Source organism: Paramormyrops kingsleyae, chromosome 10 (genome assembly GCF_048594095.1).
Source record: "Paramormyrops kingsleyae isolate MSU_618 chromosome 10, PKINGS_0.4, whole genome shotgun sequence".
Lineage (NCBI taxonomy): Eukaryota > Metazoa > Chordata > Actinopteri > Osteoglossiformes > Mormyridae > Paramormyrops > Paramormyrops kingsleyae.
Window position 1 is genome coordinate 762997 of NC_132806.1, and position 22904 is coordinate 785900.

Sequence of the window (22904 nt, forward strand, 5' to 3'; positions counted from 1 at the left end):
GTAGTATTACCCATTGTTATCCAGTGAAGCGCACTGTGTTGTCTGAACTTCTGTGTAGGAATTATGGAATGTGCTTAACTATAAAGTAATATATAAATATAAGTAATGTTTTTTTTGTTTTTATTGTTTATTTATTTGAAGGTCAGCGTCCTCCACCCAGGAATCCAAGGCCGTCTTGTCCACTGGCTGCCCTTCTTGGTGAACGATACGGTGGTGGTGCAGCACGAACCAAGAAAAATACCCAAGAGGACGAGGCCAAGGAGCAGATGACCTGCTACAAGGAGGCAGATCTCCTGGAAGTGAAAGAAGATCCACTGGTCTGGTGGAAGGAGCACCAGTGTCAGTATCCACTCTTGTCACAACTAGCTAAAAGGTACCTCTGTATCCCTGGCACTAGTGTTTCCTCTGAGAGGGTCTTTTCCACCGCCGGAGATATCATCACTGCTCAGAGAAGTGCACTTCTCCCAGAGCATGTGGATCAAATTATTTTCCTGAACAAAAATCTGAAGACAATGTAGATCACTTGGTCTGCAGTTATGTGGAGAGGAGAGTTTGTTTAGTGTTCACTTAAGGCCTTAAGCTACTTTGCTATGATGGGTACAATTTTTTTCTACTTGAATTATTGTCTGGCTGCCATGGTTTATTTTTTCTGCTGGCTAGACTGGCTACCTCACATACGTGTAGGCTTACAGGCCATAAAATACTCCGCTAAGTTTTAAGTTAAATGTTCTTAGTGACTTGAATTATTTGATGTTTTGGAGAAGCCATGGTACTACTATGTTTACTTACATGGCAGCTAGACTGGTTACCTCATGTTCATTGTCAAGCTAAAAAGATGTCAAAGAAACTGTTCAGAACAGGCCACTTGCACTTTAACTCTCCATTGTTAATTGCAAATTGCAATGTTGCACTTTATTTACTTTTCAAAGGCTTGTAAGCTACAGTTTGCACTGTTTCAATAAATGGAACTAATTTTCTCAACACATCTTTGATTAATTTTGTCCAGCATTTATTTTGCAAGCTGTCTGATGTTTTTTGAGTTTATTTCAATTAATTCAATCCAAGTAAATGAAACACTCACAAGATGTCACCAAAATCACTCTGTCTCTTTTAAATCTATCAGAAAATGATGTAAGCGTATCGAATTATATAGAATCGTATCGAATTATATCGAATCGTATCATTGGCTAAATATCGTGATATATATCATATTGTGAGCTGAATATCGTGTATCGTATCGTGAGATTAGTTTATCGCTACAGCCCTAGTACGAGAGGCACCAAAGGGGGGTTACACACACGAACACATACACACAGATAACAAGGGAGGCCAGTACTCTAACTTTTATTGCCCTTGACTTGGCACACAACCCCCCTCCACATACTGTACACTCTGCCTTACATCTCACTCACCCAACAGACGAACACCCTAAAGGAAATTTCATTTAAGTTTGGCTTTTGTATACCCTGTATATTGATTTACTCACGACTACTAGTCTCAATCTACAGATACGTTATGTTTGTATGTGTCCTTAGACAATTTTAGTGTTTTGTGTGCCACCCTTACAACCATGTTCACGGAGTATCACCTATTTCACCCCTTTGCACTTGAACACATATAAATTTAAATAAATAGATAGGTATAGCTACCATTGTATATATGTTCTCATGGTATACCAGAAGAATCTGGAAAATTAGTGTAACCAATGTGTCCTAACTTTGTTAAAAACCCCCCCTTCTCTTCTAACATTCCTTTGTGGTCCTTATCTGATCTTGGTGGACAGTCACCAAGTTTCTTTGTTTCTACCATGCTATGTTAAAAGAACTGAATTAAGGTGTATCTTATTGTAGGGGAACCGTCCACTGGCCCAAAGGCGGAATCCAATAGGACAGCCGAAGGCTTGAAATGCGTGTGGATCCTTCCGAGCGCTTCTGTAAAGTTACTTACCCGTTGTAGGTAAAGACCAAATTACATCTGACTCCATTTTAAGTAAAGATCTTTATTGGCAAGTTTAGTCATGACATGTCTGTTATTTAGATTACTTCTGGGCTGTGCCTTCTATTGCTGAACTCCCACTAATCCCGGACGATGGGGCGCATCGGATTCGCCTCGGCCGATAAGGCGATCCGTGACTCTGCTATGTAGGTTTAGATGTTGGACAACCACTACAAGGTAATACAATGCTAGCCTGGATACCCGTCCTGACCCGGCGGCCCTTAACGTCCCCAGAGGCTCAGCTGACCATCGCCGAATCCGAGCTAGTGAGGGCCACAGAGGTTAAGCCGATGTCTGCCGTAACTCAGTGTGTGCACGCCTCAGAGGCTGGGCCGGATTTGGTGCCGTAACTCAGCGTGTGCACACCTCAGAGGCTGAGCCGGACTTTGAGTCGGAACTCAGCGTGTGCACGCCTCAGAGGCTGGGACGATCTACCGTAACCCAGCGTGTGCGTACCTCAGAGGCTGAGCTGGACTTTGTGCCGTAACTCAGCGTGTGCGCACCTCAGAGGCTGGGCCGGACCCGCCGTAACCCAACTTGTGCGCGCCTCAGGGGCTGAGCCGGTCTTTTACCGTAACCCAGCGTGTGCGCACCTCAGAGGCTGAGCCGGCATACACCGTAACTCAACTTGGGCAGCCGCATCGGGTCTCGGAGAAACGGGGTTGATTCAGAGGCTGCAAGAGAGTGTTAGAATAACACCAGTCTCTGAGGAACATGCAGAGGTTCAGCAAAGTCAGACAGCCAAGAAGTAATCAAACCCAGGTTATTCACAATTAATATACATTACACCAATTGAAACAAATATAGCGTTGCAATAATTTTAACATGTGGCTACAATTCCTAAATTAGATAATCCAATTAAAAGTATACAACAATTCCATATCTCAGCTGAGTGGACACATAGTAACTGCAGAAAATATCTGATTGCAGATGAAGATTCATACAGCACTATGTGGGAGCTCTGATTACAGAGTGACTCCCCGTGTTGCTCTGGAGCTCTTCCTTAAGTATTCCAAACCAGGTGACAGGCTGTATCAAAGGTTGTGATTGATTATTTTAGGGCCTGCCCTGATCTTGTGTGTGTGTCTTGGAGAACTGTTGATCTTATCAATTCTCAGACCCTCAGCCACTCAAATTGCTTTAGGGGGAATGTGACAACTCCTTTGTTCTACCAGGTGATAAGATCCTCCACTTTGGTGGGTTTAGTCTTACTTTCTATATTTCTCTTATGTGAAAACATGCCGCTTTAAGGTTGAGAGTATTGTGCCCGTCGTACTGTGACCATTCAAACGAGACCCAACATGGGTGTATGTGTCTCTAATGTATACCTCCTGTGTTAGTGTGAGTTAGTGAATGTAGGATGCATCTGTGTCTTGACGCGGCCAGGCCTTATCACTGGAATTTGGCTGCGGGGTTCTGGCCGCCCAGTGGGGGTGAGGTGTCCCTTTTGATGTGGTGATCAAGTGATTTGGGTCCAGTCTTGTCGGAGCCGGTGGACCTTTGCTTCAGGACACTGGGTGGAGCATTACAGGCTTGCCAGAGCTCAGACCGAGGGGGCCTGCAAGGCCTCCAGCCTTACATTATCCATTCTGGAGAAGATGAATTGGCATAAGCCACACCAAACAAAATATGTTGTTTCCAGATGTGCAACTTATATTGATATTACCACAAACTAACGGCCACGCCTATCTATGGATAAGATGTGCTGTTTGTAATATGAATATTTTATGTAATATCTGCACAAAGTGTAACATCTGTTGAGGTGCAACCCAAAACACCTGTATCCCATACTGATGTGAATGAGTCACATAGATAAAATAATTAATTGTTTAATCAATTAATGCAGATGGTATGAGGTATGTACCTATGAAGCTGGTATGGCATGTTTGGTGTCAAACTGATTGTTAATCACCCCTGATTCCAAAATCAGTGATTACCATAAAAGTGGATGTATCAAAAGTTATAACAGCTTAATGAAAATCATCAGTAAAGGGAGAATCAGTCGGGCCATAAATCTCAAAAGGACTGATACAGACCCCCTTCCGAAAGCCCGCCAAATGGATGGCCAGCCATTGGGCCAGGAGTCGAATTCCTGGTCATCCCTATTCATGAACTTTACAGCATAAAATCCTGGCACCTCAAAACAAAGGCAAGCAGAACAACCGCCAGCCAACGCAGAGAATAACCGCCAGCCCGAAGGAGAACATCAACCCGGGAGGAGAGAAGCCCACAAGAAGCCCTCCGGTGAAGGCCCAGCTGAACAGAGAACAGCACCCAAGACAAAGCTTCACCAGGAGAGAGAATCTAAAGGGACTCCACTCCACTGCTCCAAACACCGCGCCTTCCTGAGTGCCATCAGCTCAGCAGCTCTGCCATCAACTGCCAAGACCCCCCCCCACTCTTCAACCAAGTAAACCAACTTCCTTTCATTCTAACAACTTAAGCTGTTCTGTTTAACCTGCTATAAGACTTTAGGGTCGTGTTTCCACAAACTGTGCTTGCTTTGCAGAACAGTATTTCCCATTTAAGGTTACTCATTTAAATCCGGTCATTGCATTTTCATAATTACATCGTTTGTTTTATTCCGTTATTTCTTGTTTATTGTTTGTGTTAGGTGTAATGTCTGTCTTATGTTAGTTGTAGTGTTAGTTAGGAATAAATGCATGTCTTTTACACAACTTCAGCCTCCGTTATTGAGTACTCACACTAAGTTCCTGCCTCTGTGCGATCTTGCTACACGCTCTGAACCTCAAACTCGCCTGAAACATCGCGAGACTCTCTCTCATCGGCCGTGAGGGGAGCTTCGCTACCAATCGTTTACATTACCTGATGATGCAGCTCGCTGGACGAGCCTTCTAACCTAGGTTATAAGTGATATTGGTAATTAGTCAATCCCGTTTAAGTCTCACATTAACAGACTTACGGGGATACTTCAATTGAGTTTGGAGGAGCCGACCATTCGGCATAACAATTGGTTAATGATCAGCATTAAATAATACTTAATTAAACTTTAATTAATTTCAAACATATTGGTGGAGAATATAAAAATGTATTTGAGCTAATAATTCCTACATCCACGTGCACAGTACGCTCTGTCTTCGGCAAAATGGCTGCCCAAGGTGACTCCTCTCCTGGATCCCCATGGCTTGGTTCACAATTGCAGAGGCTCCTTCAGGATTTTTACCTTTGAATAGTCATCCTCAGGTGGAATGAAGTGATCTGGGAACTAGGAGAGGAGCAATAAGAATTGACATTCCAGTGAACCAAACAGAAACCCAATATGTCTGGGATGACAGAGTGCATTATCGTTTGCAATATACTATTACTTCTAAAACTTTTCTCCGTCACTGCTCCATTAAGGTCAACTACCCAAATAATCCTCAAGCCCTTAATTAGCTTCTCCCTGAGGGTTGCTGCAGAGAGTTTTGTAAACCTTTTCATAATATATCACATCTGGTTTACAATAATCCAGCAGACAAGAGAACTCAAAGATGTTCTCCAAAACCTCATGGCAGAAGCAGAAATGGTAGAGGTTGAATCTTTACCATTGTCTTCCCACTTTTCCATGGTATCTTGATAATTCTAGGATTAGGAATCTCTGGCAGGATCAGCTTCCGGAGTCTACATGAGGAAGTGAAAGGTAGATTAGAAGGTGGATAGAGCACAATATTATCAAACTGCAATCACTTCTTGTTATGCAGGACACCAGTCAGAACCACAATAGATACAAGAAAAATTTAGCTACAGCCAGAGCAGTGGCTGACATTTGAACTTGGATCAGCCATGAGTTTGAGGTGAAGAAGTGCCTCTGTTGTGCCCTTCAAATGGATACCTAAATTGTATGATATTCTATAATTTTGTATCAATTCAATTAATTTTATATAGCACCATTCACAACAGAATCAACCCAACTTTACCTGGGTATGTTGTAATACATTATTACATCAGTTCTACAGAATAATACACAAAATAGACGTAAGGCAAAGAAAGAAAGCCTGCTGACAACATATCAGTACTGGGGCTTTTCCCCTGCTACCAAGAACCGAGCCATACCTCAAATTGCCGGTTTTACATTGTAAAGTATGTGAGCCGTACCCATGGCATAACCATGATCACATAACCCTGCTTACTAGCAGGGCTGAAAGCGTGATCAAACCGAGTTGATTTAGGCGCCACTATTTGACTGGTCAAAATGCAAGGAGATACCGGTGTTCTACACATGTACTATCTGAAGGAAAAACATGTATATCATGCATATTTATTCATCATCATCATCGGCGATCACTTGGAGTCGAGCATGATGGTCCACCTGGGGGGTCCTTATTGTGGATCTTCAGATGGCTGAAGAGGCCAGTTCTCAAACCACAATCCTTGTCACAATGTGGACATGGATATGAGGTGCTGGGGGTAGCCTGTTTGGCAGTGACTCTCTCCTTTCTTTGCTGCCACTTGATTTTGGCAGCCTGTCGGAGATTGTCCTCAAGTAGAGTGGCACCCTTATGTAGGCTGTTTCTCCATGTGGTTCTGTTTTTAGCTATATCTTCCCAGTTTGAAATGTTTATTTGAAATTTCTTCAAGTTGGTTTTGATGTCCTTTTAGCACTTTTTCTGTCCTCCAGGTGCATGCTGGCTGGCAGAAAGCTCTGAGTAGAGAACCTGTTTTGGAAGCCGTGTATCAGACATGAGTATTACATGACCTGTCCATCTTAGCTGGTGTTTTATGATGGTGGTGACAATATTGTCACAGTTTGCCTCCTCTAGGATGCTGATGTTAGTCCGCCTCTCTTCCCCAGAAACACGCAGAATCTTACGCAAACACATTTGGTGGTAGGATTCCAGGGCTCTTAAATGCCTGCTATATGTTGTCCAGGTCTCTGCTCCATATAGGAGTGTTGGTAAAATGATTGCTTTATATACCAGTAACTTGGTTTTTGAAAGATCAGAGTTTTCAAAGACTCTCCTATGAAGTTTTGCAAAGGCCCCACTAGCACAGCAGATACGGTAGTGAATCTCATGGTCGATGTCTGCTCTTGAGGAGAGGTGGCTTCCCAAAAAATGGAAAATTATCCATGATCTCAAGACATTCACCATCAGTTGTTATTGTTGGTGGGGATGTAGAATGGTCTGGTGGGGGCTGATGGAGAACCTTTGTCGTTTGATGTTCATAGTCAGGCCGAGAAGTCTGTAGAGAGGAGTGTGCTGATGGATTATCCAAACAGGTGGACCCCTGTGCGTGGCTTCTTTTAACGTGGGGAGACTGGGGCACAAATACCCACCACACGGTCCTTGACAGAGACAAACCTATTATAAACAGCATGGACTCCAAGACAGTTGAAGGTCCCTCTCTGCTGCAGCCTTCACAGCCGTTGTTGTGATCCACTTGCATGCCTGGACAGAATCTTCCGCTTGCTCCGCTGTTGAAGTCTGTTGAGTCGCGCTATTGTCTGGCACCTCCCCCTCAGCCTTGCCGCCAAGGGTGACCCTACCAGGAGCGTGGCTCGAGACGGTATTGCTCTTAGGATCTCTGGCACATGCAAGCCTCTCCACCACGACAAGGTGGTGACTCTCCAGAGAGGGCATATTCATTATTAGTAGTATCGCACATTGCGATGTATTAATGCATTCTATAACTTTGAACTTGAAAATATCTAACCTCCTTCTTCAAAAACTACCACAGAACAGCTGAACGAAATGGATTTGTAGCGCAAATTTACACAACCGAATGATAATTCCACTAGTGTTTGATTACATAACATAGCTAACATAACATGGTGATTCTCACAGATGTGCTAGAAAATTAGGAAATTAGCATGGTAAGTCATGATGTACACCGTGTGAACAGTAAAGCATCTCTTCAGTTTTATGTCGCTGTCACTCTCCAAACCTGGCAGACTGGCAACTGAGCTGACCCTTCTGCAGTAGAAAACCAAAGCAAGCTGGAACCCCACATTGTAACTACTCTCTCCTCACAGTACAGCTTGGGTATGTTTCAGTTCCTGTATGTCAGTGGAAAAGCACCATATGTTTATGCTGTAAAATATCAGAAACTGTGAAAGAAATTCTCAGAATCCCATGTAAACCTTTTATTTTGAAGTGTCTTTGAAACTTGTAAAATACTATTTAATTCAGAGGCCTGACAGGTTTTGTTTAAAATGGAAAACTTGAGTTTTAAACTCCCTTAAGTACAGTAAAAGAGGAAAAATTGTATGTATAGCACTATTATGAGCACATAGGACAATACAATGCAATCTATTGTAAAAAAAGATGGGCAACTCTAACTATGAGACAGCAAAGTACAAAGTACAAAAAGGCCAGATATTCCTGAGAGATGATTGTTACTACCAGAGGCTTAATCCAACAGGAAGGGTCATTGGCAGAGCAGCTAATGCTTGTGACTGCTTCCAAGTGTGGTTTGGAAGAAAAACAGCCCCAGCTTCAAGCAGACCAGCTGCTTTGGAGATAATTTTGAGACAGGATGCCCAATCAGCAAATAAGAAAACTGTTTTGACTATTTCTCCTTGCTAAATATAGGTTAAATGCGTTCTGCTCTAATACGATTCCAAGAACACAAGACAACATGACTGCATTTCAGGCACTCATGAGACTCCAACACGGCTCATGTCTCTTTCTCAGTCCAAGAGCACTTACTTCTTAATGAAGATTAGGCAAATGATCACAGCAGTTGTGAACAGGACAGGAATGGTGATAACAACAACATGCGGGGACCAGTTCGGTGGTTTGGGCTGACCTAAAGGAGAAAACCAGATGTAGAAACATCCTCTTTCAGCAACACCTTCAAAATCCTCAACATGATACTGTTATCTTGGAATTCATATCAGATTTATATCTGTGGTGTTAGGAACTAATTCAGTATTTTTAATATATAAATTATGCTTAATTAGGCTCAAACATTCTTATTAAACAAAGTCTGCATGTATTAATATTGTCACACAAACTAATACCCTAACTTATATATTTTTTTATAAAAAATAAAAAACAGTTTAGTCCGGTGGACGTAAAATATAACCACAATCTGAAATGACTTGTGTTTTTTATATTCCCAAAGAACACTGAAAACAATTAAGAGATATATTTTAATAGTTTCAAACATGTTTGTAATATTTTCTATGCAATTTATTAGCAAAGGAGCTAGGGATGCTCATTTCGATTAATTTTCCCAACCGACAACTGCCGTTCGTTATCCGAACATTAATCGTTAACTGATCAGATTAGAATATTAAATTAGAATTGAATGAAAATAGAACTGAGGAGTGTCTGATTAAATATGCGAACATTTTTTTCAGTTTTATTTTAACATGTGCGAACAACAGCAAACAGAACATATCAACATGTTAAAAGTTTCTTCCAGTATTTTAACTCTAAAAGAGCTCTAAAAGCTGAAATTACTAATCTGCAGGATAGTAAGGGTCTTATAATTGAAAACGACATTGACATAGTAAATGAGTTCAATGATAGTTTTGCACGGGTATTCACTGTCGAGGACACTAGTAACTTACCAGTTCTTATTACTAATTCAACATCGTCTATAACTAATATATATATAACTGAAGCTGATGTTTTGCAAAGCCTAGCTAAGCTCAAAATAAATAAATCACAGGGCCCTGATGGCATCTTACCTATAGTGTTAAAAGAGATGAGGGATATTATTTGCCGACCCTTAACATTACTGTTTCAAAAATCCTTATCTGAAGGTGTGGTACCTTCTGATTGGAAGCATGCCAACATAACGCCCATTTTCAAAAAAGGGGATAGAAGTAATTTGTCAAACTATAGGCCAATCAGTCTAACTTGTATAACTGGTAAAGTTATGGAGGCTATAATCAAAGAGAAAATGGTAGATTACCTGGACTCAAATAACATTTTGAGGGATAGCCAGCATGGATTTAGGAGAGGTAGATCCTGTTTAACAAATCTGTTGGAGTTTTTTGAGGAAGCTACTCAGGAAGTTGATGATAAGAAGGCCTATGATGTCATCTATTTAGATTTCCAAAAGGCTTTTGATGTTGTTCCCCACAAGAGGCTCTCACTTAAACTCAAAGCGACAGGTATTTTAGGAACTGTAGCGACTTGGATTGATAACTGGTTAACGGATAGGAAGCAGCGAGTAGTTATAAGAGGCTCGATGTCACAGTGGGCCTGCGTTCATAGTGGGGTACCGCAGGGTTCAATTTTAGGACCACTTTTGTTCCTAATTTACATAAATGATATAGACACCAATATATACAGTAAACTGGTGAAATTTGCAGATGACACCAAGGTGGGTGGTGTAGCAGATACTGAACTAGCGGCTCAGCAGCTACAGCGGGATCTTAATTTAATTAGTGACTGGGCTGACACCTGGCAGATGAAATTTAACATAGACAAATGTAAGGTACTCCATGTAGGGAGCAGAAATATAAAGTACAGGTATTTTATGGGACCTACTGAAATAAAGGTAGCTGATTATGAGAAAGACCTTGGTGTGTATGTTGATGCTTCCATGTCTCATTCTCGCCAGTGTGGGGAAGCAATAAAAAAGGCCAATAGGATGTTGGGGTACATCTCCAGGTGTGTGGAGTTTAAGTCAAGGGAGGTAATGCTAAGATTATACAATTCCTTGGTGAGACCTCACCTAGAATATTGTGTACAGGTTTGGTCACCATATCTTAAAAAGGACATAGCGGCCTTAGAAAAGGTGCAGCGTAGGGCCACAAGAATGATTCCTGGTCTTAGAGGAATGTCATACGAGGAAAGGTTATTTGAGCTAAATCTGTTCAGCCTCAAGCAAAGGAGACTGAGGGGGGACATGATCCAGGTCTATAAGATTCTAACAGGTTTGGATGCTGTTCAACCGAATAGTTACTTCAGCATTAGTTCAAATACAAGAACTCGTGGCCATAGGTGGAAATTAGCGGGAGAACATTTCAAACTGGATTTAAGGAAGCACTTCTTTACACAGCGTGTAGTCAGAGTATGGAATAGTCTTCCTGATAACGTAGTGCAAGCTGAATCCTTGGGTTCCTTTAAATCAGAGCTAGATAAGATTTTAACAACTCTGAGCTATTAGTTAAGTTCTCCCCAAGCGAGCTCGATGGGCCGAATGGCCTCCTCTCGTTTGTATAGTTCTTATGTTCTTATGTTCTTATGTTCTTAAGAACAGAATCTGGATCCACACATCGTCAAATTTTCACGCACCTGCAGCGTTTCCGACAACAGAGAAAAACAAATTAATATAAATAAAAAGAATAAGTACTTCTTTTCGCTCACTTCATTTTGCTTGCCCGGCAAAATACGTCTGAAGGCACGTGTGGCTGCACGTGATAACGCCCCATGAGTTAACAAATAGCGTATGTGTAGCATATTTATGCCGCAAAACTTTATACTACTACTATTACTAATAATAATAATAATAATAATTAAAAATATTTATATAAAAACATTTTAAACCGTAATAATCGGTCAAAATTAATTCTTTCGTTTAACGGTTAACGGTCAATATGAGCATCCCTAAAAGGAGCATTTGCAATTTTGGTGCTAGTGAAGAATCACTGTGGGTTTATGGCCAGCCAGAAGATGTTACCATAGCGTTTCTCCAAACTCCAGTCCGTGGCTCCAAATCCACATCTGTTTGTGAAGTTGGCCTTCACCTGCACCACATACTGATACCGGACGTCGTAGACCAGTGTGTCATTGGTTGTCCTGGAAACATTACCCATCTGCCAACAGGTAGCACAGCGTTTAATGAACCTGATCAAACATCAGCAATATCAGTAAACAAAAACAAAACCTATAGGGATCACTATTTGCCAGCATAAAACTATGTGTCAAAAACTGCTACCCCATAAAAACCTAGGGATCCCAATTTGGCAACATAAAATTACCTTTGAAAAACTGCAACCCCAAAAAAAAAACCTATAGGGATCACTTATTGACAGCAAAAGTAAGTTGTACTTAGTTAGTTAGCATGGGCTAGACATCACAGCATACAGGGTGTACCCCAGCCTTGTGCCCTGAGTAACCCCTGCATCCCTGACTACGATAAGTGGTAAGAATAGATACTTAGCATTAGGGAAGACTCAAGAATAGCAAACTAAATGAACTACATTAAAAATTTAAAGGTGACATAGTAATTAGCAGCACAAAAACATGATTGTGTGATTGACGTGGCAATAACCAGGTTTTGAACCATAATTACCCAAATACAGGGATGTTGGGTATAGATGATAGCGATATGTCCCTATCATATTGTGGGAGAACCAGATGTGTTCACCATCTATATCCTATAAATCATTTATTCTTTCCTTCTTTTTCTATTCACCTGGTACTTGTTCTGCCTATGATGGAAGTTCTGTATCAGAGCAAAGTTCGATGATTCTGCTGTGCCACTATCCATTATTTACTTTACTTTTTATTTCTTTAGCAGATGCTTTTATCTAAAGTGATATATGTTATTTTTTATTTGACTTTATGATAGCTGGTGATAGGTATACTCATGCCAATGTTTCCAAATCACTGGAACTACACTTTCAGTATAAACACCCCCTCTTGCGACCCTCTCCACTGCACTCACCTTCCAGTCCCGGGATTCACTGGTCTTGAACCGGTAGAGGTAGTCCCAACAATTTGCATTGAACAGACCAGGGTCTTTCCATTTCAAATACAGGGAGTTATTTTCATGGAAAATATCCAGTTGCAGGGGTGGGGGCCTCACTGTTGGAGGATAAAATGGAGCAGCTCATTATTTATCCAACAGCTGTTTTAAAAAGGTTGAAAAAAGTACGCGACAAAACAAAACAGACTTGCTAAAACTTGTATGGATCAAGCCGCGTCTCTGATGGGCTGAAACAAGCAAACCAACCTACTGAAATGCTTATGCCTATGAATCGCTCTCAGTCTCACAGTACCTCTTGACTGAGTTTGACATGCGAAAGCTGTGTTCCTGTGATTGGGGTGACTTTTTTGTGCTTTATAAAGGTGAAGTGATTAGTTATTGTTCACACACCATAGCACACAGTGCATAACAAGGAAATGTGTCCTCTGCATTTAACCCATATGTGACATTACTTTTTATTGATTATGAGTGCTTTTTTATCATTAGCTAGGTAGATAACTTAAAATAGGCAATCATTTGGGGGTCTGGAATGGATTAAATTCATGTACATTATTTCTTATGGGGAAATTTGACTTGGACCTCGACGAAATCGCAACTGGAGTAGTCTTCTGGAATGAATTAAGTTTGTGTTCCAAGGTACCACTATATACAAATGAATGTTTTTATTTTTTAAAGAATCAAGCCAAGGACAGATTAACCACACTGAAAAGCTGCAGCAAGATGAAAAGAATGCACAAATGAATTCCCTGAAACATCCATTAACTGAAGCAATGCTGTAAGGAATAATAGGCCAAGATTCCAACAAAATGAAACAACTCATACAAAAATGATTACTTCCAGCTATATCTGTTAAAGGCAGATCTACCAAATACTAAATCATGTAGTGTACTTGCATACCTTCTGCATGATACCTTATTTGTTGTTAATTTAATCATGACATAGTGGAATTTGTTGTATTTTATGTCTCCAGAGGTTAGATTTACAGTTTCATGACCTGGCAAAGATTATTTTCAGGGGCCTTGATATAAAATACAGATGTTCCTCTACTTACGAATGAGATACGTTCTGAACGGCCGTTCGTAACTTGAAATGTTCATAAGTTGTTATTGAAGGGTTATTAAGGGTATACGCAAGTACAAAGAACTAGGATGCTTGGAGTACACACACTACGTTGCTGTGCGGTGTGAGTAGCGGCCAGAAGTCATACTACCTGTAATTAGCATGCAGAAAAAAAAATTGATGGTGCGGACAGGAAATGGGAGCCCAAAGAACACAATTTGCACTTATAGTTCTCTTTGTTCATATGTCTGAAAGTTCGTAAGTTGAAAGTTCGTAAGTAGAGGAGCGTCTCTACTATACAACATTTTCACATTTGTACAAGGACCCAGACCCTGACTCCACAACCCATTCCTGAGCCTTTTCAGTTTCAAGCCCCAATTTGTTTTCTTGTATATTTTTATCCATCAAATAAAATGGCTGCCAGTTGTTTTTGTATCTTCCCACTTTTTTGTCAACTAATCTCCATTCCTATGCTTAAGTTAGCCGTTGTTTCTTCTACCTTCCAAATTTCATGTGGTTTTGGTTGCCAGTTTGTCTGAAGTATGTATTATATACTGAATATTATATACTGAAACATGTCCTGATTTGTAAACAAACAATTTTCAGTTTGGCTGGCTGACAAAACAACTTTTGTTAAATAATTCAGCACAAATTGATATTTTATGTTTGAAAATGGATAGAGAAAATGGACAAAGAGCCTGGAATGTAAATGTCACAAGAATGTTGAATGTAATAAGTGTGAGTTATCGTCTTGTAAACAGCATACACCGTTGACATTACCATTGTCCCGAGGCATCCTTTGGAAGTAGTTATTCAGGGTGGAAGTGCCCTGAGTGCCACTGAGGTCAAAGTGGACTGCGCTTGACAGATTACTGAGATTACTGTGGTTGAGGAACTTTCCACTTAGGTGACAGCCCATCTTCACACCTTGTTCAAATAGGTACAACTTGCAGGGCTCAGGTGCTGGCTGGTCTTCATACCTGTGACATTAAAGCAACTACAGTCTTTACCTGTATGGAATATCCTGAAAATATCCATTGCTAAGTAATGGATATAACAGCTGTTCTAACTATCCCAGAAACATCTGCAGGCATGTAAAAGGACAATCAGGCCCTTACACACAAAGATGCAGGCTCCAGGTATCCCTTACATCCTGCAGTCTCAAGTTATTCCTGGCATTAATACTGCCTTTACCTAACACTCCCTTCACCTGTCAGCATTTAACCAGCATTCCCAGCAAAATGTAAGCTCATCCCCCTATTTTGTGTTCTAAAGTTGCTTTGAATTTCTCCACAGGGGGGACATTTTATAAATATAAATATATGCATTTTTGTGCAAATATCATTGCAAAAATACATTGACTGATGCAATTTGGTGGTTGTCTATGGAAATGCCTTATTAAGAAATGGCATGGCAGTTCTTGAGGTTAGTTAGACATAGGACTCACCAGTAGGAGAGCTGAAGATCTTCTGTCTCATTCATTGTTTTCCATGTGCAGTTCATAGCTTCAGACGCATAGTAAATACAATCAAAGTTCCGTATCAATTCTTCTGTAGCCAACAAAAAAATGAAAAAAAAAATTTGTGTTAAAAAAAGAGTCAGGTCAATAATCAGGGAAAGATTTATCTTTTGTTAACTTAAATACTGACAAACTGCAAATTCAGTCTAATGCCCCAGGTACAATCCAAAGTTAATATTTCTTTTAAATTAATTTCATTTCACCTTTAAATTAATTCAAAATTCTGACATAACACATACAGTGAGGGAAATAATTATTTGACCCTATGCTGAATTCTTAAGTTGACCTATTAATAAAGAAATGAGAAGTCTATAATTTCACTAGAAGGTTTACTTTAACAGCAAACAATAGATTATCAACAAAACAAGCAAGAAATCATCATGTAACAATTACAAACCAAATTGTCATTTATCTAGGGAAAGTATTTCATCCCTTGCAACACATGCTTTAGTACTTGGTGGAATAACTATTGTTCGCAAGCACAGCTGTCAGAATTTTCTTGTACAGTAGTTGGTCACCAGTTCTGCATGCAGGTCAGCAAGAATTTGCCATGAATTAAGTTTATGATATTGAATGAAATGAGCTGCCTTTCAGGACCCGGTGTATGTCTACACTGTATTACAGTTTATTATTTTTACTGTTCAATAAACCACCGGTGTGCTGAAATGAGATTCTGCTGAAGTGGATTCCCTACAGCCATATTCAAACACAAGGATGTTTATAGATGGAGCCAAAGCACCCTAGACCAAAATTCAAGGATCGACTTTGTAGCCATTTCTTCTAAATTTAGGCTGTGTGGAACTGAGGTGAGGAGCAGTGAAGAACTATCCACAGAGAACCACATGGTGGTGAGTGGGACTTGGGATAGACCAGAATGACACAGACCAGCAGTCAAGGTCTGCTGGAAAATTCTGTCTGTGCAACATAAATTCAACCACACCTCCAGAAACACTTCCCCAGTACGTCAAGTGAGATTGTGAACACTGACTCTGAATGTGCCATGTTCGAGGCTTCGGTTGTTTAAGTGTCTGCAAAGAACTGTGCCAGAAGTCATTGCCTTCATTGTAGTCCTTGTAATAACCCTCGGAGCTTTGGTGAAATAAGTAGTCAAGTTGAAGCAGAGGGCTTTCAGGGCAAAGCTATCAAGGGCATTTCCTGAGACAGCTGCATGGTATATTCCAGCTAGCCATAGTACAGGGGGCTTGAAGTGACATCTATGCTAATTGCAGATGATGTCGTGCTTTTAGTGTCATCCAGCCAAAACCTTCAGCACATAATTGGTGGTATAGGGATGAAAATCAGCACCTCTTAATGTGAGGTCATGGTATCCTCTCAGAAAACAATTTTATCCTTTCAAGTGGAGGGAAGTGGATTCTGCCCTTAATGAAATAGTACCTCAGAATCTCATCCAAGAGTGGAGGTAAGAGGGAATGTAGGATGATCATGAGCTGTGGCTAATAGAATAGAGATACTTTGTTAATCTCTGAGCAGAAACTCTCTTTTTCCCCCATCATGCTCCCTATATGGGTAAGAGCAAGCTTGGGCGTCACAGTAAAGGGGCAGCCACCTTGCGGCACCCAGAGAGCTGAGGGTTAAGACCCTGCTCAAGGACCCACAGGCATGTGACTATTCTGCCAAGGCCTGAACTACTGACTTTCCAATCACAGACACAGAGGTTTAGCGGTTTGCATGCACTGACACGCAAACACGCAGTACCTGAGCCCATTTGCACAATCGCTTATCACCTTTTCCATTTTATGTTTTTACCTTTGGGAGCCGGGATACCCTGAGTTACAGATTTGCTCTCCATGTGAGACCCATTGGTGCACTTGGCTTTCACGCTGTACATCACTCCGGACTCCAGGCTAGGACATCTTTCAAAAAATAGTCTTTCGGTTGTTTGTGTTTCTTCATTCTGCAAAAAAAAATCCCAATGTACAGTGGTTAGAAGGCACAAATATGGCCAGGACAGCGGACATTATGTTTTGCATTATCGGGAGAGAAAGTATAACTGTTTTCGACCACTATGTCAATTGAGAAAGATAAAAAAAACAAGCTTTTATGTGATTCATAATTATTATAAAGTTTTCACAAATGCAATTTTGTACGCAATTTTGGCAAATTAATCCAGCAGATTATTTAAAGGTTGGAGTGTCCTTTTGGGTCCCTTTGACCCAGGGCCCGGGAGAACTTTCCGGTCCCCCCCCCCCCACCCCTCTACAGTTGACAGCACTGCTGCTAACCATAAATAAACTTGGGTGGTATCTAGACCTCATGAGATAAAGATAATATGACTTTCACTAAAGAAAGTATGTTTAAGCGGCATAGACTTATTAAAATTAAATCAGACAAGGACTGTATTATTTATTACCATGAGGAAATACAAATTATTTTATTATATATACATAGGCAGCATCATCGTAATAAATACAGTGATCCTCCGCTATATCACGGTTCAGCTATCGCGCCCTGCTATATCGCAGATTTTTCCCCAACACATCACAGTTCTCTGTGTATTGCGTACCTTGCTTGTGGTCTGATTGTTGAGAGCAAAGTTTTGTGAACTTTTCGTTTTGTTTTAAGCCCTACGATTTAAGGTTTAAATTATAAATTTTTTTTTATTTATATTGTCTTTCTATATTGCGGATTTTCACCTATTGCTTTTAAAGCGTGTGGGAGGGGTATTTTAAGGCTTAAACTATAAATAATGTTTATTTATATGGTCTTTCTATATCACAGATTTTCACCTATCGCTGATGGGTCTGGAACGTAACTTCCGCGATAGGCGGGGGATCACTGTACTGCTTATTAAGACTTTGCATGTCAGCCAATGCTTAAACTGAATTTGAAAAAAAGGAATGTGTTTTATGAGGCTGATTTACCATTTGTGGTTGTGATTAGAAAATACAGTAATATTTAATTATTAATATTTTATATGAAGAATGTTGAAGACCATTCATTATAGCAGCTGAGTGATTTTACCTTCACACCACTGGGGGCTGAAATCCCACCCCTTGCTCTGTGTGCAAAGTTTTCATGTTTCATGTTTTTTCTTTGGGGTTTCCATCTGGCAATCCAGTCCAAAAACACAGTTAATTAACTGTTATTTCTAAACTGGCTTTGTCATAGACTGACATCCCATACAAGGTGTTGCCTGCCTTGTGTCCTGTGTATCCTAGTTTAGTCTCCAGGCTCTCCCCGGCCTTGTATGAAATAGGTGGTTAAGGAAGATTGATGCATTATCATTTATGCTCATTTAATGGCACATTATTGGCACATCAAATTTTCACACTAAAATGCAGAGCAATTTATTGCACCTGATCAGAGTGAAATTGCTGTATACTGTACCACAGTAAAACAAACTGAAGTGAATGAACATAAACCACGGTAGGTGTGAGAAGCTTAATGCCATGTTCTGGCCTCCCGCACTGAGAAAAGTTTTTCCTTTTGCTTTAACATCTAGTTTCTATTTATAAAATATTTAAAACATATTTTATAAATGGTGGACTGCATATTGTCTTCCACAATGCTGTAACCCTGAAAAAGATAAACTGAAACCAATGTAAATATGACATTTAGATCATTTGTTGACCTAGACTGGCACCTAGGGCTGTGTTGTGCCCTGTACTTCCTGGAATAGGCTCCAGTTTCTTCCAACACTTATAGTTTTTATTATGTCATTATTTGTGGTGTTTTATTTAATTTAAACACTAAAATGATACAATGACAAAGAGACACTTGTAAAAACAACTCATTATTTGTTGAGACTGAACAGAAACAGCCAGCACATAAACATCTTGCATTGTTCACCTCCCTAGTCCAACGCATGTAGTCTGAGATGGAAAACAGAAAATATATCATGGGTAGGATACACATCCCTGATTAACTTGTGGTTCTATATGTTAGACCTAATTAGGGTTTTAAACATAGTGAATCAAAATCAGGGTAGAGGAAAATAAGAAGTGGTTCAGAAAAAAAACATTACAAAGCAGATAAATGTTTCATAAATATTTCAGTGGCATCCATTAGAGTGCTTGAATATAACTGGAAAAAGAAGAGGCGAAGGGGAACGGGAGAAGAAGCCGCCCCGACTCTCTTCTTGGGGGCTTGCTCTCTGCACCCCGCCTGGGATGACACCGCCGCTACCCGCCTGGCGAGCTTCCACGCGGAGAAGCCACCTCCGCTGGAGGCTTATTTTTATTGGCCGGAGCGCCTGGGTCTAGGCGGGATACGCGCCGTAAGGGACGCTATTCCTCGGGTCCCTAGAGCCCTTAAAGGGGCAGTGCCTTCTCGCCCGGCGCCCATCCTTGCTGCCCGTTCCGGACCTGCCTGCTCCGGACCTGCCAGCGGCTACACCTGCTGCTGCTACTGCAGCTCTGCCCGCGGCACCGCCTGCTGCTGCTGCGCCGGGGCGCCCCCTGCTGGCCAGGAACTGAGGATGCCCGCTGCAGCTCTGCCCGAGGTCCCGGCTTCGCCTCCACCCCCTGCTGACCACGTGATGGCAGCGCCCCCTGCTGGCCGCACGCCCAAGGTGCCTACTGAGGCGCCCCCTGCTGGCCACGTGACGGTGGCGCCCCCTGCTGGTCGCACGCCCGAGGTGCCTGCTGATGCGCCCGAGGTACCTACTGAGGCGCCCCCTGTTGGCCACGTGACGGCGGCACCCCCTGCTGGTCGCACGCCCGAGGTACCTGCCGAGGTGCATCCTGTTGGCCACGTGACTGTGGCGCCCGCTGAGGCGCCCCCTGCTGGCCACACACCCAAGGTCCCTGCCAAGGCGCCCCCTGCTGGCCAAGTGATGGCGGCGCCCGCCGAGGCGCCCCCTGCTGGCCACACGCCCGCGGCCCTGCCTGAGGCCGCCTCTCCCGTCCAGCCAGTCCTGATCGCGGCTCCGGCTGCACCGCCCATGGCTCCGGCTGCACCGCCTGCGGCCACGCCCGCGGCTCCGGCTGCACCGCCTGCGGCCACGCCCGTGGCTCCGGCTGCACCACCTGCGGCCACGCCCCCTACTTTGCCTGAGCCTCCACCCTCAGGGACCTCCCTCTTGACTCGCTCACCCTTGCCTCAGCGAGGCCGACACCCCCCAGGACCCCACCTGTCAGTTTCCCGTAAGGGACGGGGACACAGGCGTCGGGCCCGGGTCCCGCCCACCCTGCCCCCTGGCTCGCCCGTTCGGCCCCTGGCTGTGGCTCGGTGGCTGCCTGCGGGTCCTCCGGCTCAGGGTCGGCGGTCTCCGCCGGGTCCCCCCCTGGTTCCTCGGTGCCGGTCCTCGGTCCCGCCTCCGGCTCCATGTCGGCCGCCTCCGGGCCCCCCTGCTCCGGCTGGGCGTTGGACGGCGCCTTCCCCGGCTCCGGGTGTGCCTCCACCTCCCTCCGTGTCCCCTCCGTCACTCCTTCGTCCCGTTCCCTTGGCCCCTGGGTGGTCCCCTCCTGCTCCCTCCTCCCTCTCGCCTGCGGCCCCTCCGGCCGCTGCCCGTCGCCCGCCTGGGCTCCATCGGGCTCCCCTTTGTCTGGGCTCCATCGGGCTCCCCTTTGTCCCCCTTCCGTTCCTGTCTGGTCTCCCCTCTCTGCTCCTCCTCCTTTCGTCCCGCCTGTGTCTGTTCCTCGTCCCTCTGGTCCTCCTCTGTTCACTCCTGGCCCCTTCGTGTCGCCTGTGGGTGTTCCCTCTGTGTCCCCCTTCTCTGTTTGCCTGTCTGCGTTTCCTGTTCTTTGTCGTGTCTTGTCTTTCTTTTCGTCCTTGTTCCTGTTCTGTGTCTCTGTCCTGTTCCCGGTCCTTTGTTGATGGGTTTTGGTTTTTGTCTTCCAGGTCCTGTTCCCCAGTCTCGTCTCATCCGTCGTGTGCGCGCCTTTGGGGGGGGGTTATGTCACGCCCCGCTCCGTCCGCTCCTAATGTGTGCCACGTCCACCTCATTACCTCCTGTTTCTCCCTGATTGTTCTCACCTGTGGCTTGTTACCCGTAGCTTGTCTGTTGTATTTAGTCCTCGTCTGAGTCAGTCTTCCCCAGACTTGTCATTAATGTTACCCGTCGTTCTTCCCCGTCTTGTGGATTCTGCCTTAACTCTTTCACTGTCGCCGCCTAGTGGTTCGGACGCATACGTCCAAATTTTCAATAACAAAAAAAAATGACGTTCAATAAAAGAAACAAATGTATTAAATCAACCAAAAACGGCTTGTTACACTACAAAAAACCTTTCAGATAATATCTGTAGAAAGTTGCGCAATTTTTTCTGCCATGGTTTTTTTGTAACAAGTAAAAATAAAATGACCATGGTAGCCATCTTTAAACGGGTCGAGTGTCAGGAAGTAAAAAATAAGTGTTAATAAAATGAAAACTAAGCACTTCAAACTATTTCTTTCACGGCCAATAATTCATAAACCGTCACAGTATTAAGACAAAACACGCATTTTTCCATAAATATGACTGTAATGCTCTCAAATAGCTTGCTCACTCATCGTGGAAAAATGTCAGTCGGCATTCTGTACATTCGTGCAATGTTTTTTATCTTCGGAGTTTTAGAAGAAAACCAATTAATAAAATGACAAAGTTACCCTTGTTTGAAAGCTTGATCTCTTATGTACATAAATCAATCACTGCAATCCTTCATTGTCAAGTATTTTTTCAGATATATGCTCTGCTTCCCTGCTAGCACATTATTTTTTACGCACTGAACCTTTGCCCATGGTTATGTTTCACCATAATAAACTTTTTTACATGAACATCAAATTACAGTGTCATTTGCTTCATCCAATAGAGGTGTGTCTAAGGTTTGCAAAATGGTATGGGATGTGCTGATTGGGCATTGTTTTTCGCGCTGGGGACATGAATGCGCAAATTATTCTCTGCAGGTGCAGTATTTGTGGGAGTGTCTCGAGTACGCATTGCGCACGTAGTCTCCGTGAGTTTACCCAGTTATTTTCGGACAACAACTTTTTTGACTGAAGAAAAATGGCTCGGATGACTTTCACTGATTTTGAAGAGTGGTTCGGGGGAAGAAAGTGTCGCTTTTATCCATTGATTCGATGGAGGAGGACGCTTTTTTGCGCGGAGAGGATGCAACGCTCGACATAAGTACATTTATTTACAGTTTACATTTTACTCTTTTATTCTATAGATTTTTATAATTCCGTGATTCAGCAAATTACAATTAACATTTGCTTTGGTAACACTTGTATTGTGGTATATTGGGAAAAGTTCCGCATCGCCTTTGTCAAGCTTTGAAGTGTGCAAAGTAATGCAGCGCTTTTGGCTTTCACTTAGGCAAAGTTACGCGGGGCTTTGTTTGAGCAAAGTTATGCGGGGCACTTGTCGGCCTTGTTTGAGCAAAGTTATGTACAGTACTTGTCGGCTTTGTTTGGGCAACATTATGTACGGTACTTGTCGGCTTTGTTTGGGCAAAGTTATGCGGGGCACTTGTCGGCTTTGTTTGGGCAAAGTTATGCGGGGCACTTGTCGGGCTTTGTTTGGGCACAGTTATGCGGGGCACTTGTCGGGCTTTGTTTGGGCACAGTTATGCAGGGTTAGAACATAAGAACATAAGAACATAAGAAATATACAAACGAGAGGAGGCCATTCGGCCCATCGAGCTCGCTTGGGGAGAACTTAACTAATAGCTCAGAGTTGTTAAAATCTTATCTAGCTCTGATTTAAAGGAACCCAAGGATTCAGCTTGCACTACGTTATCAGGAAGACTATTCCATACTCTGACTACACGCTGTGTAAAGA

At 42.7% G+C, this 22904-nt stretch overlaps 1 protein-coding gene across 1 annotated transcript in view; it reads right to left on the minus strand.

Annotated features, from left to right (window-relative positions):
- Positions 1-1979: 1979 nt before the first annotated feature.
- The window catches only part of LOC111853640 (interleukin-13 receptor subunit alpha-2-like), a 31964-nt gene continuing 11039 nt past the window's right edge, over positions 1980-22904 (minus strand). The window contains exons 3-10 of the mRNA XM_072717119.1: positions 16952-17099; positions 15113-15215; positions 14446-14645; positions 12565-12704; positions 11575-11710; positions 8643-8742; positions 5541-5616; positions 1980-5221 (exon numbers count right to left, since the gene is read on the minus strand). Of these exons, the coding sequence (XP_072573220.1) occupies positions 5147-5221; positions 5541-5616; positions 8643-8742; positions 11575-11710; positions 12565-12704; positions 14446-14645; positions 15113-15215; positions 16952-17099 (978 nt within the window). The 3' untranslated portion in view covers positions 1980-5146. The remainder of the gene's footprint in view (positions 5222-5540; positions 5617-8642; positions 8743-11574; positions 11711-12564; positions 12705-14445; positions 14646-15112; positions 15216-16951; positions 17100-22904) is intronic.